We start from the raw sequence: 16,778 nt of genomic DNA, 5'->3' as shown, positions 1-16,778 counted from the left end.
GCAGTGATACTTCGTTACTGGTTTCCACGGGGGTGAGCGGAGGGGAGTGGACAGGAAACAGTAAATCCCATCTCCCACGTCTCCCAGGCACCCACGACTCAGAATCAGCGGACTCACGTTTCACTGGACATCACTCAGTTCTCTCAGATCCGTAACATGCTCCAGTGTGTTTATTCAAAGTGATGCCTTTAATCTGTTTTCAGAGTTTTTGTTTTTGTTTTTATTTTGTGGTTTTGTTTGTTTGTTTGTTTCCAGGTATTCCATTGACAGGAGCAGTGACCCCGGAAGATTCTTCTATGTTGACATTACAACGGGGGCTCTGATGACGGCAAGGCCCCTTGACCGGGAAGAGTTCTCCTGGCATAACATCACTATCCTCGCCATGGAAATGAGTGAGTAACTCAGCAAACTGGTCTCTCTCTGGTGACAAATGTAAGCGCTGTGGAAAGTGGAAGCTCCTAGAGCTTGCTGGGATAGGAACTGTGTTCTTTACAGAAAGAAACGAAAATCACAGTTCATGCAAGCGAGTGAACGTATTTAATTCAAATGATTATTGAGCAACTGCTGTACAACAATCTCCTGTTTTAGGGATTTAAAAAAGCATGCAAAAAAATAGCATCCTCAAGCCAAGAAGCTAGAGTTCTATACGAGGAAAAGGGTCAGTTCCTGAGAAATCTAAGAGGCTGAAATTTTACTGTTTGACAAGATCAGGAATGAACAAACAGCACAAAATATTATTTTTGGCTGGAAGAGTCCATTTATAATAAATGACCCTTATTATACGCAGGCATACAAAAATTTCAGACATCTTAAAATAAAATGCAGATTTATTAACATAAACTTAAAAATGGAATAGAAAATAAAATTGAGATTAGCATGCTTATTATAAACTTAACAAAAATTACCTTATTTACTGCTATTTACTTGTTTCCCGTAACTCCTAGTGATGGTAAATGTTCAGATAAATTACAGACCCTAACGTACTGGCCGAAGTACGTACAGCTATTCAGAGGGGCAGTTTGGCAATTAATCTTCTGCATTATGATTCTCCACAATATTCATACTTTTTCTCAAGAATTGTACCTCTAATAATTATCTTAAGGAAATAACAATAGATATCAACAAAAATTTATATACCAAAATGTCTACTGCAATATTATTTAAAAATCAGAATTAACTAGCCCTGGCCAGGTAGCTCAGTTGGTTAGAGCATCATCCCCATATGCTAAGGTTGCGGGTTCAATCCCTTGTCAGGGCACATACAAAAATCAACAAATCCACTGTTAAAATAAAATTTAAATTTTTTAACCAAGCAATAAAAATATTTACGAGGGAAACACAGTAGAGCCTAAGTATTTTTGAGAAAGGAAAAATGAACCAGAAGAATAAGGCATTCTGATTTACTAAATTTATTTACTAAGAATAATTGGTGCATCTTATAATTTCTACTCTGTCTTCTTGGGATGGTGACTAAAACAGGAAAGACAGGAGGGGGACTGCCGGGGCTGTGAAACTGTCTGTGTGTGGCAACCCCAAGCAAAAATCAAACTAAAAAGACATCTCCCTGTGAGTGGCGAGTAACTTCTCCTGCCCCAGCCAAAGACAGGGGTGCATGCGGTGTGTGTGGTCCTGCGATGACCCCCGAGTCCCTGGGTGCAGTCATCCGTGTTCCTGTTAACAGCTTGAAACCTTCTGGAAACAATCCCAAGCACAAAAGGTTTCGCAGGAATAAACCTAAGCCACACAGTACGCCTCCTATAATAAACGGGCTATTTTCGAGCCCCACACACAGAACTGACCTCCTTCATTCTGGAACCTGAAGTGTGAGAGCTTAGGGAGACCTTCAAACCCTCTTTTCAACACTCATCCTTTGATGCCTGCTCCCCGTCAAGTCTGGCCCTTCGCCTCATCCTGACAGCACGTGCACCCTCAGACACACACCTGCTCCTCCCCACGCTGCTGCGACCCGGCCACACCCCTCCAGGTAACACAGCGGCCACCGCCGCCTGCGTCACCCGTTCCTCTGAAACCTCACCCTCGCTCTCCCCTGTGCTCTCTGCAGACAACCCTTCCCAGGTCGGAAGCGCTTCTGTCACAGTCCGGGTCCTGGACGTGAACGACAACGCTCCCGAGTTCCCCGGGTTCTACGAAGCCTTCGTCTGTGAGAACGCCAAGTCGGGGCAGGTAAGGCTGCCTGCGAGGCACACACCTTGGTGAGCTCCCCCAGTGCTGGCAGGACCATCACGGGTAGCCAAACCTGCCATCGAAGAGATTTAGGCTCCGGTGTGCCCAGCTCCTTCTGTATGTCGCGTTGCAACAGTTTATTTGTTAAGACAACTATCTGGGGTCTCTATCACATTTCATGACCAAAAGAATGCTTCGATGACAGTCTGATCCGCCAGCTAGCCTGCAGCAAGCGATCCGCCCACCGTGCAACTGAACTGCGGAGAACCAACTTGAATAGCACGCGCTGGGCCCTGCAAGGGAGACCCCTTGAAGATCAAAAGAAAGAACAATCCCCTCTATTCCTCAGTTTAGCACTGATCCCTGAAAACATTTGCAGCAGGGGAAGTTTTATTCTTATGTCTTCCTACCCCCCATTCTTAACTTCTGGCAACAGATACGTAGTTTAGGGACTGCCTGCTGGATTCTCAGAATGTTTTGTGACCTAGAATTACCTACCCTCACTCCTTCCTCACTTAAACACCCCTTTTATCCGTGCTGCTGATGCCAGGTACATTTTGAGAGAAAAAAATTAATCTGGAGGAAAAAATTTCTACTTATTTGACGTAACCTTAGTTCTCTAACTCTCAGAAAAAAAAAACTGTATATTCTTTAAAGTCCACTCTTAAACCTAAATGAATATTTGGTTGATCAACTGAGAAACATCCAAAACCCTGCTCGGAGTGGCCGTGCGGCGACATCTGGACAGGGCAGTCGTCCACCCTGGCCCCACCCGTCCACACCTCAGACTGCAGGCCACCACGTCCACCCGTCTGTGCCCGCCTTGTAAGACGCGCTCCTCCCCGACTTCTAGCCCAGCAGACTCCCTCACAGCCCCGTTTCCCTGGGGTACACGCTGTGGCCCCATGGATCCTGGGGGTGGGGTGCAAACGGGTCAGGACAGTTTTAATATGCAAGTTTTGAGTCTGTGACATGCATGTCTCCGAGGCGAGAACGCAGGCTTTGGCAACCCAGGCCTTCCGCTGGGACGTGGTTCTGGTTCTCTCTCCTCCCACTCGCCTGCACCGCCACCTCCAGCACCCTGCTGCACGGAGGCCGTGTCTGCACAACCCCGAGCTCAGCGCAGACCGACCCACCACGCCTTTCCCATTCTGCCGAGTCAGTGTGTTTGTTAAGACGGCTTCCCGTCCTCCGGGGTGGGAGGGTGTCCTGTAGACATTCTGAAATAAATCATCTCAGCCATTGACTCCTGAAACTCTGTGCAATGGTCTACCGCACTCCTGAAGTTTTTAAAACAAGTCTGGGGTAATTCTACTTCCACATCCACTGAATTTCTGGTCTAGAAAGACCTGAAATTTTACGCAGCTCATAAAAGTTACAGTGAAGACTTTATAGCATAAGAAATGGTCCGTGTTATTATAAGAAAGGAGGTATAAAAACTATGTGGGCATGCTGAAGCGATGTAAAATTATGTCTGTATGAACCAAGATCGAGAGACAAGACACAAAAATAGCAAGAGCTACTATGCATGGGTGGGTTTGAGTGAGGGGGTTTGGGCCTTTATCTTAATACTTTTTGTTTTATATTATGACAATGGATTATAAAATAGAATAACAAAATACTGCTTTATAGTATAGGACAAGGTTATAATATGGCGAATATATAATACTTGACACCACGACATGGCAAGAGGCTAATTTCTTACCTATAATATAAAGAGAGTGCGAAGTAGCACAGTAGAAGCTTCCAGGCTGCCCTCGGCCTCACCGAGGTCGTCCGCTGGTTTCCCCACGGGCCGCCCTCGCCGCTGCTCACCGGGAGGGGGCGCACACCCACCGGCTGGGCAGGCACAGGGCTGACGGCAGTGCCCAGGGAGTCTAACCCGGGGAGGCCGAGTCCTACAGGTGACCAGGCGTATCCCTTGAGCTGGTGCTTCTGAAAATCTTCAGAGCGTGTCCCAGAACCAAAACCGAAGGGCAGGACTTGGGTCATCTTGGGCTAAAGACGACAAATAGGACAGACTCGTGGCTCGTCGCCTGCATTCTCAGTCACAGATGCAGTGCTGCTTCAGCTGGCCGTTGGCAGCCGCGTGCAGGGGCACAGAGACGGGAGACATGTGTGTGCACTCCAGGCCGAGGGAGGCGGTGAGGGGCTGCCAACCCCCCAGAATGCGGCCCCTCCTGTTCTGCAGCCCTGTGAGGGAGGGCACGCCCCGTTTCGAGGGGTGGAGGGGGATCTAACATACTATGAGCCACAGGGTGCTCCTGGCCTCACTCAGCGGGGCAGGGTCTTTGCTCAAGCTTTCTGCAAAGCCCCGTAGCCACCCAGCCCTGTGTCTCAGGCCCCCGCTCACCTGTATATGCAGTTTCACAGGTCTGATGCTCTGAAATGACTTTCCGACAACGTTAACCAGCAAAAGCACCCATTTATAACACGCATCAGCAAGTCTGTGCGGCACTGCAGGCCAGATGGAAGGTGCAGGACTTGTCTCGGCAGGGACGGGGCAGCAGGGTGACCCCGGTGTGTGCGCAGCACTGGCGCCAGGCGAGACTGCGGGGCCAGTTTACCTTCAGAGCCCCCCTGACCCTCCCCTTCAGTGCAGCACCACCCCCCAATTTTATTCCACAGAGGCCAGCTGCCAGCTGGTTCGCCAGGAGGCACATCCTGAGATGGCGCTCCAATGTAAGATGCCTATTCAGGAGTGTCCCCGGGCCAAAGCCTGCAGCAGGGAAGGACTTCTGCAGGACTGGGCAACAGGAGAAGTCCAGCTGCAGAGCAGGCCCACTGGCAGCCTCGGATGACCTTGCAGCGCTCTGGAACTTGAGTTTGCCCAAGTTGAGACGGGTTGGCCTGGCCTTCGCACTGCTGCCATCGGTCGCTGGGTGTGGGTCGTGCCGGAAGCTTGTGGGGACCGGGGGCAGGTGGCTGTCAGCAACTGAGGCAACCTCCAAAGGGACAGACAGGTGAGGGCTGGGGCCCCGAGTCCTTCACTGAAGGGGGATCTGAGCGGCGCACTGTGCACCAGTCCCCTTGCTGGGGCTTCCCCTGTTACGTAGTCCTCAGATACTGTGAGGGAGGCACTAGCTCCCTCAACCTTTGAAGAAGTAAAGACCAAGCAAGCCCACCTGGGCCCAGCCGACCTGTGCTGTCTGGCTGCCACCCTGGCTTTCAACAGCAGGACGTCGCGTCCACGGGGCCAGGCCCCGCAGGGGTGGAGGAGCGTGTGCTGTGGGTCGACAGAGAGGCGGACACACAGAACGGTGTATCTCACACCGCTCTCGTACAAGCTTGTCATCGTGGGCTTCACACCCAGGAGGCAGCTAACTACTCGGAAAGCACTGGGGAAAAGGCCAAGTCTGGGCCGGAGGAGCTCCAGAAGGCGGCACCCGCCTCCTCCTCTCCGCAGCCCCCCGACCTGCTTCTGGCCCTGGTCTGCCCTGCACCCACCCCCCCCCGGCGGACCTGCGCTCTGCCCCTTGCCCAGCGCCCTTCCTGCCAACAGACTGACCGCCCTGTGACCCGTTCACCTGACACGGCCCATGTGCCCTCTAGGTGCTGGTCATGCTTAAACAGGGACCTCTCAAAGATGACCACCTGACCCTGAAACACGAACCCCACCCTGGGGTTAAACCGGTGGCGTGAGAGGATGAAAAAGTGGGGGCCAAGCAGAACCCTGCAGCACCCCAGGGTTCACTTATCCAGACTCTCCTACTGAGACTGCCTGGAAACCGCGGGCGTCGGTGAGAGAGTATGTTATGCGGATGTCTGACACCCGGGGTATTCAGATAACACTCACCCTGTGACGTGAACATGGTCAGGCCCAACAAAGAACCAAAACGAAGCCCTGACCCGACTTGCAGGACCGCATGGGGATCTCCCAGGTAGGTGTCAGGGCACCCTTCCTGCTGGGTCAAGTAGCCTGCAGTCAGATTTCAGGGTTGGGGATGCCACTGGGCCCCGAAGCTTCTTCCTCTGGCTCCAGCTCACCTGAGCCCATGTCCCTCCCCCCTCAGCTGATCCAGACGGTGAGCGCGGTGGACCACGATGAGCCACGCAGCGGTCAGCACTTCCACTACAGCTTGGCTCCCGAGGCCGCCAACAACCCCAACTTCACCCTGAGGGACAATCAAGGTAATCAATCGGGTGTATGCTGGCTGCCAACGCTTTTCCACAGTTTGGGCTAGATACTCAGGATTATCCCACTGAGTGTCAAAATCCGCCTGCTCTTTACTAGCAGGGAACACATTGATGCTAATTTGCAGTGTCTTTCCAAGTTTTCTTTCAGAACGTCAGAGACAAAGGACACCCCCTGCTGATTCTGAAACCTTCCCCCAGTCAGTCCACGCAGGTTGAGAGCGGGCTCTGCCCAGATGCCCTGTAAGGCATGCAGGCAAAGACCTGCCTTGGCGCCGAGACGGCAGCGGTGTTTGTCCGTCTGTAACTACGGGAAGACGCTGAGAAAGATGATGGAAACTGGGCGAGATAAAGAGGGAAACCTGAGGGGACACTTCTAAGCAAGGATCAGAGAGGGAAGCAGCAGAAAGCTCCCAGAGCAAACAGGAGGCAAAGGCGACATAACCGAGGCGGCAAAGGGCAAATACGGGCCGCAAAGAGTGGTTTCGGTGCTGCGACAACTTTATTACTGTAGACAGACACCCCCGGGGCTTCCCTGCCCCAGCAAGGGCTCCCTGCCCGCCACAGCCCCGCGGGAGTGGAGTTCCAGACCTTCCTCTCCAACGAGCACCAGACCCCCGTGGGTTTCCGCGCCTAGCAGACCCTCCCCTGTCTGCCGAGGGGAAGCGGAGGGGCTCCTGTTCTCTGGCCAGATCCTGCTCGAAGAAAGGTCAGAACCAATGAGAAGTAACACAGGTCTGTCGGGTGGGCCCCTTCTGTCACTAACTCTGCCGCCCACCAGCTGTCGACTTGAGGCGGGAGGTCTGCGGGGCCTCTTTTCACTCCCATTCTACGATACAAATCGGCAGTTTATCACAATCTAAACAAAGGCTAACAAACAGTTGTGATTAGGCATGCCCGGCCTTGGTCTCAAACAGCAATTATCTGAGACTTAAAGAACTAATTCCACCCCACGTGATGGATTCTGTTATTAAACGTTCAGAGTATCAAACCTGTGTTCTTCTAAGTGGAAGCACTCTTCCAAGTCATGCCTCTAATCTTCTACACGTTACCAAAAATCGCTATGGCAACTTTGGAGGGAAAGGTAATATAAACTGTAACAACAGAACGACTGCAATTAAATACCGGGGTGTTTCCACCAGGTCAAACTCTGAACTGTTCGCTCACACGCTCTACAAGGGAGCCCCTCCTGCAAAGGGGCCCGGCCCCTCGGGACCGGCCTCACAGCGGACCCCCGGGGGAAGCAGCCCAGGACACCGTTCCTCCCGACCCTCAGCTGGGTTGCTCTGCTCCTTCACTCGGGCACTTGTCAGGAACGGCGTGCAGCGAGGCGCTGCAGATTCCTGAAAGGCCAGTCTGGGCACCGGTTCACGGAGCCAAAGCCGTAGAGGGACGGGCCACCAGAACGCGAGGACTCGAAGAAGAAGCGACCCCTCTCTCGGGAGGTTTTCCACGGTGGGAGCTGACACGTGCTCAGTGGGAGGAACGAGCTCTTGGTCTCCTCGTGACCACGCACCCCACGAGCAGCCTTTCCTGAGGCTCATGGAAAAGCCAGTCCACACCCGACGGGGCAGGTCTCCTGCCAGGCCCCCCTCCCGTGCCCAAAACCTGACACCCTTCTGTGAACACAGCAGAACACACCCTGTCTCCAGTGAGGCCCTGCTTTCCTCTACCGCCCAAAGCCTTATGGAAAGTACTGTGTGTGCACGGCACTTGACCATTCCAAATGCGTTTCCCCGTACTTTGCTTTACTTGGTACTTATAATAGTTCTATAAGGTTTGAAGGAAGTGACTAATCCCTCTGATTTTTATAGTCCGATCTGGTGTACAAGGAAAGGAAACAAACCAGTGGGTAAACATTAAGATTGGGACTGGAAATTGGGGCCTGTTTTAGCCACATCAAAAAAAAAGAAAAAAAAAGAAGAAAAATGTTGTGTGTCACCTCGGAAACAAATACTTTTTCCAAATTGGTTACTAAACCCCTGGTTATCGTATCCAACAAAAATTCTGTGACTGTTATAGCCCAGACCCCTTCCAGGAGCAGACTCGGCAACATGATGCTCCGACCTTTTTTTTTTTTTTCATCTTAAATAATTCCGAGGTCAAGAAACACATGATGTGCGGCAGGAGTAACACTTTCACAAAATTCGGCTCTGGTCAGACTTTCTTAGGACCTGGACTCAATCGAACTGGAAAACAAAAAAGATTTCCGTTTCTGAAAAACAAAATTAAAACTGTGAAACGGAACTAACAGTATTTAGCAATTAAATCTGGGAAACAGAAAACTGAGTGGGCTGTGTGGTAGGTGGAGATAAGAATACAATCCCAGGTTGGCAACCAGTTGCTGTCTTTATCTGCAAATAAGAGGAAAGGCCTGTATCAAAGCAGGAAGGGATTTCCATTAGCTGAATAATTTTCAGCTAATGTCACTGAACTAAATAAACTTTTACATAGTACAATGGCAGGAGTGTAACTTTGGAATCAGAGAGAACAGAGTTCAAATCCCAGCTCTGCTACTAAGTTAGTGACTTTGACCAAATTACATCATCTCCCTAGGTTAACTCTCTCATTGTAAAAGGGAGAGATTATCACCAAATTGTTGTAAAAATTAAATGAAGTGCTGCATGTAAAGTTGAAGCACTTGACACACAGACCTCAGTGAACAACAGCTGCTACCATGAAAAAGCCGGGGAGGAGAAGGTGCAAAATTTAATTAAGAGGGAATGTATTAGTCAGTATAGGCCAGGTTATGCTGCAGAAACAAATGATACAGAAATCTCAGTGACTTAACACAACCAAAGTTCACGTCTTGCTCACAGAAAGCTGGTAGAGGGTCTGACCCAGGAGAGCTACCTGTCCATGTGCGGCTCAGAGCCCCAGGCTGTCCGAGTCTTCACCCCAAATACCCCTTCCTAGCACCACACCACAGCAGAGCTCAGAGAACCACACACCAGCTGTCACGTGGTTCTGCCTAGAAGTGACATGAAGGACTTTGTGCTCATTTTTCATCATGTGAACTGTCCAAATTCAAAAGGGTAGAAAAGTATAATCCTTTATTACGTATGTCCAAGAAGGGAAGGAGAACCAGAAATGTTAATATTGATATTAATAACATTTACTTTGTTGGACTCTCAGAATTTTGTGTGAAGTTGTAGACTCTTCCCTGTGAAGTGTGAAACACATCCAGAGGACTCTCCGTGGTGACAGTTGCTTTGAGAGTCACTGCTTCTGCGTCCTACCATATCTCTCAAACTTTTCCTCTGCCGAAAGTGATCTGAGCTTTGCAAAAATATCTCTGATTTACAACTCAAACCCACTCAGGGAAACTTGAAAACACAGATTAAAAAAACAGAAGACCCCAAAACATCACAATAGGCAAGTGTAATACAAATACACATGCAGGCACACACGCTTTGGGGAAACAACAAATAATTTTGCTAATCCCTTTTAAAACTGGAGGGGAAAAAACCAGTACTGCTGATCAGGAAGGGGTTTTCACCAAGTTCACATCGACTCCTTGAACTCAGACCACCAAACAGGGAGAAATCACAGGGTGTGTCACGTGATTAGAGGATTTCAAACGAGCCTCTGCTGAATGAGTGGATTCTGCTGAGAGCACAAGGCTGATGACGGCGTTTCAGAGGCATAGAGAAAACAGCAGAAGACATGAATTCCAGTCCAAGCGGCAGAAATAAGCAATCTGCCACGGAAACGGGGGCTCCTCGGCGTCCTTCTCCTGCAGGCAGCAAGGGCCCGGCCTCGGAGAGCTGCCGGGGCCCACAGGGCACCACTGACTGCTCCGTTCTGTCAAGCTTTCCCAGGGACATTTCAGTCAGATCTGAAGTCTGACAGTTTGCCCTGGGCGATCTATGTCACCCAGGGAAAGACATAATCTCAAAAAGGGTTTCTCTCCCTAGGCCTCGGGGTTTTGCCCAGAAGCAAGTAAAATCTCGGTTTCTGCATCCAGATGCCGATCCACACAGGCTGCAGCTGAAGGCCTGCAGCGAGTGTCCGACCTCCTTCTCTCCGTCCCACAAACACCCCGAGCGTGCCTGCCCCGGAACTGTCCTCAATCCAAGAGACCAATTCACTTGCTGTGTCTTCCATTTTCTCCTTCCCTCTCACTCTCCTCTCCCCCTTGTCCACCCTGGAACCCCGTCTCCTTCAGATAACACGGCCCGCGTCCTAACCAGGAGGTCCGGCTTCCGGCAGCAGGAGCAGAGTGTCTTCTACCTGCCCATCCTGATAGCGGACAACGGGCAGCCGGTGCTGAGCAGCACGGGCACGCTGACCATCCAGGTGTGCAGCTGCGACGACGGCGGCCACGTCCTGTCCTGCAGCCCTGAGGCCTACATGCTCCCGGTCACTCTGAGCCGGGGTGCCCTCATCGCCATCCTGGCCTGCATCTTTGTCCTCTTGGGTGAGTAGGTGGCCCCCTTCCATTCTGTGGGTCCTGCAAAGGCTTACTTACTTAAATTACCACTCAGTCGCTGTCCCGGCACAGCTGTTCAGAGCTGGTTCAGTGAGCCATGCTCACTGCAGGCATCGACTGCAGGCCCGGGAACTACTGCGGGTGCTGGGGCTAACAAGCAGATGTCCCAGCTTTCACAGAGCTTACTGCGGGACACAGCAGTGCCTTCCGACACCCCAGAACCAAAATGACCGTTTTGGACAAGACACGATGATCACCTCCTCTAACCCTTTGTTCAGATAAGTGCCAGTTACATCACAAGGAGGCAGTGACAGGCCTAAGGACAGAATGCCGCAGACAGCCAGGCCTGAAATGCAGGCAGGCCCCACACGGGGCACCCCTGTATCTGAAAGGTACAGCTCTTCTCCTAAGCGTTCACCCCAGATTCTGTGGGTGGCAAGTGTTAGAGAGAAAGGACAAGGGACTGGGCGTTCTGAGGGTCAGGAGACGGGGTAGGTGCCGTTTTAAACAGGGTGCTGAGGAACGGTGTCCCCAGAAGGAGACCTGGGGACAGAGGTCTGGAAGAGCAGATGGAGCACAAGCACAGGGCTCTCTGGGAAAAGGAGCTGTCTGGGCGTTAGCTCCCTTCCCAGGCACTGCGGCCATCCGCCGAGGAGCGGTGACCAAACAGGGTCAGTGACCAAACAGGGTCGGTCGCCTCTGCTGGTGAGGCGAAAAGATGTGCCCACAGGCCCGTGGGGTCGCACTACTGGGGGAGGGTCCTTTCTCCCTCACCTCACGTCACACTCACGGCGGCCACCCAGCTCCCCTGTACAGAAGGCCATTCGTGTGACTGTTTTTGACCTCCACACTCAAAAACATGCAGTGGAACACTTAAACCAAGTCCTGAAACCAAGAACATGTATGTACACATGTCCCCACACATATATAGTTCTTAGCATACATATCTTACTGAGAGAAAAGCAGACTTAATAGATAGTAACGTCATCCCACACGAAAGAAGTCCCCGCACTCTACGAGAGGGAAGGGGGAAGCAGCCGGGAGTCACAGGGAACTGTCCTGTTTCTGGTCCCTGCCGGCAGCAGCGAAGAAAACCTCCCTGCAATTCCCCGAGTGCCCATAAGGTGGCGCTGGGAGGCCTTGGGTGCCTAACAGGATAACTGGCAAGAGGCCTTGGATGAAACTGGCTCTTAGGAAAACGCCCACGTTTTAGGTTCACCCTGGGCCCAGAGCAGAGGTGCTGTCATTAAAGAAAGACTGATTTAACGAGTCTGGAGCGGAGAAGCTCTCAAGTTGGCAGTGGTGTGCGAGAGGCAATTTATTGTACCTCCCACACCCATTCTGCCTTGTCTCTGAATTGCAGAGAACAAACACCTTGTCGGGAGCTAGCCCGAGCAGAGCTGTCGTGAAACCCTCCCAGTTTTAGGCACTCTTATTTCCAGGAATGCACTTCCCGCATGAAATATAACTCACAAACGTGAGTAACGTTAAACTGAAGTTCACTTGTCAACAAAGTACTACATTTTGTGGACAATTAAGTAAACAGTAACTTTGACTGTGTGGGATTCTTCTTTTTTATTTCACGTCTCCAGTAGGTATCTAGTTCCTAGAAAACGCTCACCGGCACAGCTCATAGGCTGTGCCTGGAGTTCCTAAAGAATAAACATCCCCAGAACCAATTCTCTTCTGTCAGGGAAGGCTTTTGGCTGAACAGGAGCTGGGATTAATAATCCCAAATCTTCTCCCAAACCTGATTTTGCAATACTTGCTGTTTAAATCTGATTATGGACACTCGGGGAATCAGATTAAAAAATAAATATGCAGCAATCTGCATTTTTCAAGAAATAGACCAGCCCCATGAACTGCCTAACTCTTCATCACATCAGAATTCCTTCCAGCAGATACTCGGAGACTTTCCCCGTGTTCCTCCTAGTGTTTTCTAGTGAAATGACATCCCGGCATCACCGGTGTGAAGGTTTTCCCAGGCCCTTAGGAAGAACGAACTTGCCCTGCCCTGCATTCCCTTTGCAACACCTGTAACCCCATGACAGGCTTTCTCACTGCCAGACTTTTTCCTGAGATGCTGGTGTATAACAGCAGTCCTCACATTCCACATTGTCTCCCCACGGACTAGCACCTGCCTAAAAAATACCAAGTTTAGTAACTATTTACTGAACCCCACAAAAAGCTGGTTCACTTAGAACCCCACTTCTGCTGTCTGCGTCCACCCACATCACACCCCAGCCTCCGACGCCCAGTTCGAGCCTCCATGCCCTTGGAGCCTGTTGGCACTTTGCTCTGAAGTCCCACAGTCCTGCAGTCCGTGAGTTCTCTTTTTGCACACCAAGAAAATACAGGAGAGTATATAATTGTTTCCTCTGTGTGTTTTTGTCACTCATACTCTCTTTGGGGAAATATTTGGTATTAACATCATTAAATGCAATTGCCAAAAAGCACATTCTACATTCAAAAAGCATTATTATTAGTTTTTTAAGTCCATCCATTACTTTACTGGGCATCTGACCGTACCCCATGTTCCCCCTGGATAAGCTGGGGTCTCATTCTGCAGTGCAGTCAGGCTGTCCCTGCTCACCAGCTGTAACAACACCCATCTACAACATAATCAATAGCAGTTCTCCAGCTAAAACTTCAACACACCTCCTGGAAACCATTTTCCGTCCCCGAGACAAACAGTTCAATGTGATCTTGTCTAGCTCTCCTTTAAACCTCAGGGAACACATCCTGAAAAAAAATATGTAGCTATTTATTGGGATAAAATTTTATCCAAACCTGCAAGCCCAGACCTAACCAGGTGGTGCTTCTCTGACACCACGATGAACTATATACAATGTCACTGCTCATTCCCCGTCCTTCGTAAACACTGTTGGGTCTAGAAAGTCACGACCCCGTCTCCAACTAACCGAAGGCTCTTCAGCAGAACTGACTTTGTGGGACAAGAGCAGTCATTTACGCTCTCTTTTCTGGAGGAGACATAAAAAGACTGAGGCTTCTGACTGACACTTAGCATATGAATCTTTATGCAAGCGCCCTAATACATGATAGTTACAGAGCAGGATCCTACTACGCTGCCAATGCAGGAAGGCAGGATACCATTTACATAATAAAATGCCACATTACAGTAAGAGAAACTTAGATCCCTCTTACAGAATTGGAAGACGTGCTGTGATCCTCAGCCTGCACTCGGGGCAGGCCACGGCGCCCCGGCTTTGTGGTCGGGATTTCGTATGGGGTGGCGGGGTGTACGCACCCGCACTCGCTTTCAAAGCGGCAGGCTGATGCAATGACACGTTCCACGCGACGTCCCATTGAGCCGCCTGGAGAACCCACAGGGCTTCACTTGCCCGCACTCGCAACCCAACCCGGCCGAACCGGTGAGAACCAAGCAGGGCCCGCGGTTGAAAACACCCCCACGCTGCCTCCGAGCTCCCCGCCCAGAAACTCGCCCTACCGGGGGTCGATCGAGGCTGTCTCGGGGTCACGGAGCTGGGCGCGCGGCGGGGCTCCCGGGTCAGCTTCCTGTGCTCTCCTCCCCCCGCAGTGCTGGTGCTGCTCATCCTGTCCATGCGGAGGCACCGGAAGCAGCCGTACACCATCGACGACGACGAGAACATCCACGAGAACATCGTCCGCTACGACGACGAGGGCGGCGGCGAGGAGGACACGGAGGCCTTCGACATCGCGGCCCTGTGGAACCCGCGGGAGGCGCAGGCGGCGGGCGGCCCCAAGACGCGGCAGGACATGCTGCCGGAGATCGAGAGCCTCTCCCGCCGCGTGCCGCAGCCGTGCGCCGTCAGCAGCACCGTGCACAGCTACGTGCTGGCCAAGCTCTACGAGGCGGACATGGACCTGTGGGCCCCTCCCTTCGACTCCCTGCAGACGTACATGTTCGAGGGGGACGGCTCGGTGGCCGGGTCGCTGAGCTCCCTGCAGTCGGCCACGTCGGACTCGGAGCAGAGCTTCGACTTCCTAACAGACTGGGGTCCCCGCTTCCGGAAGCTGGCCGAGCTCTACGGGGCGGCGGAAGGGCCGGCACCCCTCTGGTGACGGAGGCCCCCGCGCGCCAAAACCCTGAACCCCGACGTTCCGGGAGGATGCTTCGCGGACGAGGTGCCGCCGCTGACCCCACGAGCAATACTGTGCTGGAGAGTGAGAAGCGGGGAGCAGAAGAGCAGAGTTCTCTCTGGATCAGCTTTACTACTTGGTTGGATTACGGAAACACAAGAAGAAGCGGGCAGAATCTCCCATTATCTTTTTTTTTCTTTTTCACTTTCGGGACACACTGTATTCAAAGGCTTGGAGTCCAAGGTGAAGTACGGCCAGCTCGGCTTTTCTTTGCCTTTCACCAAGGCCTTTGTCACTTTTCCACCACAAAGAGGCTCTGATCTTAGGGTGACGATTGAAAGCGGACAGCAAGGTCTACTCTCAGATTCTTTTTTATTTTATTTCATTCTCCAATTAAGAGTTTTGCTGGCGCATCAAACCGAATAAACCAACCCACACAAAAGAACGCTGGAAAAAAAAATGTGATTCGGTGAAATCAACCCACTCATCCTAGGATGGATGGAATTTCTTTTAACCCTTTTGAGACCGAGTGAGGGCAAATGGCCTTGCATGGGGGATGGATGGGCGGGGTGGGAGAAGGAAGAGGCATGGACGCTGCGCTCAAGTTCAGCGGCTGAACCTGCAGCTGCTGGCATTACAACTGACGGAGCTCCACGAGCTTGGAGTGCTCTTGTTCTCGCGGCGCTTTCACTGTGCCCCTGCGAACTCGTTCAGAAGGAAGCCAGAGAACCTGCCTCTTTTGCACTGTAGATGTCTCTTCCACGTGCCAAATGTGAAGATTAGATGCTACACATGAAAGCCAAATAAAAAGAAGTATCTGATAAAAGCATGGGTTAGAGGGCTTTCCTAATCTGTGTGAGGTCAATCCAAGGGATGTTTACATACTGTAGATAACCTACTTGAACAAAAACCAGTATTATAGAGGATAAATGGATGTAAGAGAATCACATGTATAAGTTTTGTATATTTGTTAATAATTTTGGTAATAAATATGATGTACTGCAGCTCAGTACCCTAGCACTTCTTTTAATAAAAGTTAAATAGAAGGGAGAGTCTGTTGCTAATGCTTTCAATTCCTGAGCAGGTAGAAGGTGGCTCTGTGATCCTGGCCTGGCCGCAGATGCTTGGGGCTGGAGCTGGTCCATGAGGCAGAGCCAGCAGCAAAGAAGGATGAGGCTGTGCCTTCTCTTTAAGTCACTGAGCACGTGAACAGCCGTGGTTCAAACTGTTACGCTTTTCACGACCATTGTTCCCCCAGCTCTGAAAAGAGCAAAAGCTGATTTGAGAACATTGACAACACAATGGTGAATTTTGCCCATATTTTCCATTTTGGGAGAGGGCTTAATACATAATCACCGAGGAGACAGGCCACTGTGCTTTGTTCTCTGTTCTACTGGCAAATCAAATATGGACAAACAAACATGGACAAATGTATACCAGAAATGTACAGCTCATCAGCACTGAATGAGCTCACAGAGTCTGGGACTGTATATTATTTATCTTTCCTTCCTCCATAGTAGCTAATATTGCCCTTTGCATACAGTAGATGCTTAATAATTGCATTATAGTTACGTGATCAAAGGGATCTCTTTCTTTGATATCCTATTACTAAAAGATATTTTATACAATTGTCCCTATAATTGATGACAACTATAAACAAAATAGTTTTCTGTATGTCATGGTTATAGTAGTAGTTCTCAAATTTCCGTGTATTTATGTCAGAATCACCTGGAACAATGGTTAAACGGTAGCTTGTTGGGTCTTATCCCAGAGTTTCTAACTCAGCCAATCTGGGGCCATCTGCATTTCTAACAAGCAGAGTCCACCTCTCTTGAACTCACCGAGATCAGATATCAGCCCGCTTACAGTGGGGCCCGCTCACCCACAGAGTGGTACCGTTAGTCTCTTGTCCAGACAAAGGACAGTTTGGCAGAAGTGTGTGCAG

General features: G+C 50.8%; 1 protein-coding gene across 1 annotated transcript in view; it reads left to right on the top strand.

Annotated features, from left to right (window-relative positions):
• Positions 1 to 15,837, top strand: part of CDH20 (cadherin 20) — a 44,575-nt gene extending 28,738 nt beyond the window's left edge. The window contains exons 7-11 of the mRNA XM_028524492.2: positions 256 to 392; positions 2,063 to 2,184; positions 6,198 to 6,315; positions 10,487 to 10,738; positions 14,310 to 15,837. Coding sequence (XP_028380293.1) covers positions 256 to 392; positions 2,063 to 2,184; positions 6,198 to 6,315; positions 10,487 to 10,738; positions 14,310 to 14,815 — 1,135 coding nt within the window. The 3' untranslated portion in view covers positions 14,816 to 15,837. The remainder of the gene's footprint in view (positions 1 to 255; positions 393 to 2,062; positions 2,185 to 6,197; positions 6,316 to 10,486; positions 10,739 to 14,309) is intronic.
• Positions 15,838 to 16,778: the final 941 nt, after the last annotated feature.

Source organism: Phyllostomus discolor, chromosome 9 (assembly GCF_004126475.2).
Source record: "Phyllostomus discolor isolate MPI-MPIP mPhyDis1 chromosome 9, mPhyDis1.pri.v3, whole genome shotgun sequence".
Classification (NCBI taxonomy): domain Eukaryota; kingdom Metazoa; phylum Chordata; class Mammalia; order Chiroptera; family Phyllostomidae; genus Phyllostomus; species Phyllostomus discolor.
This window is presented reverse-complemented; position numbering and strand designations above follow the sequence as displayed.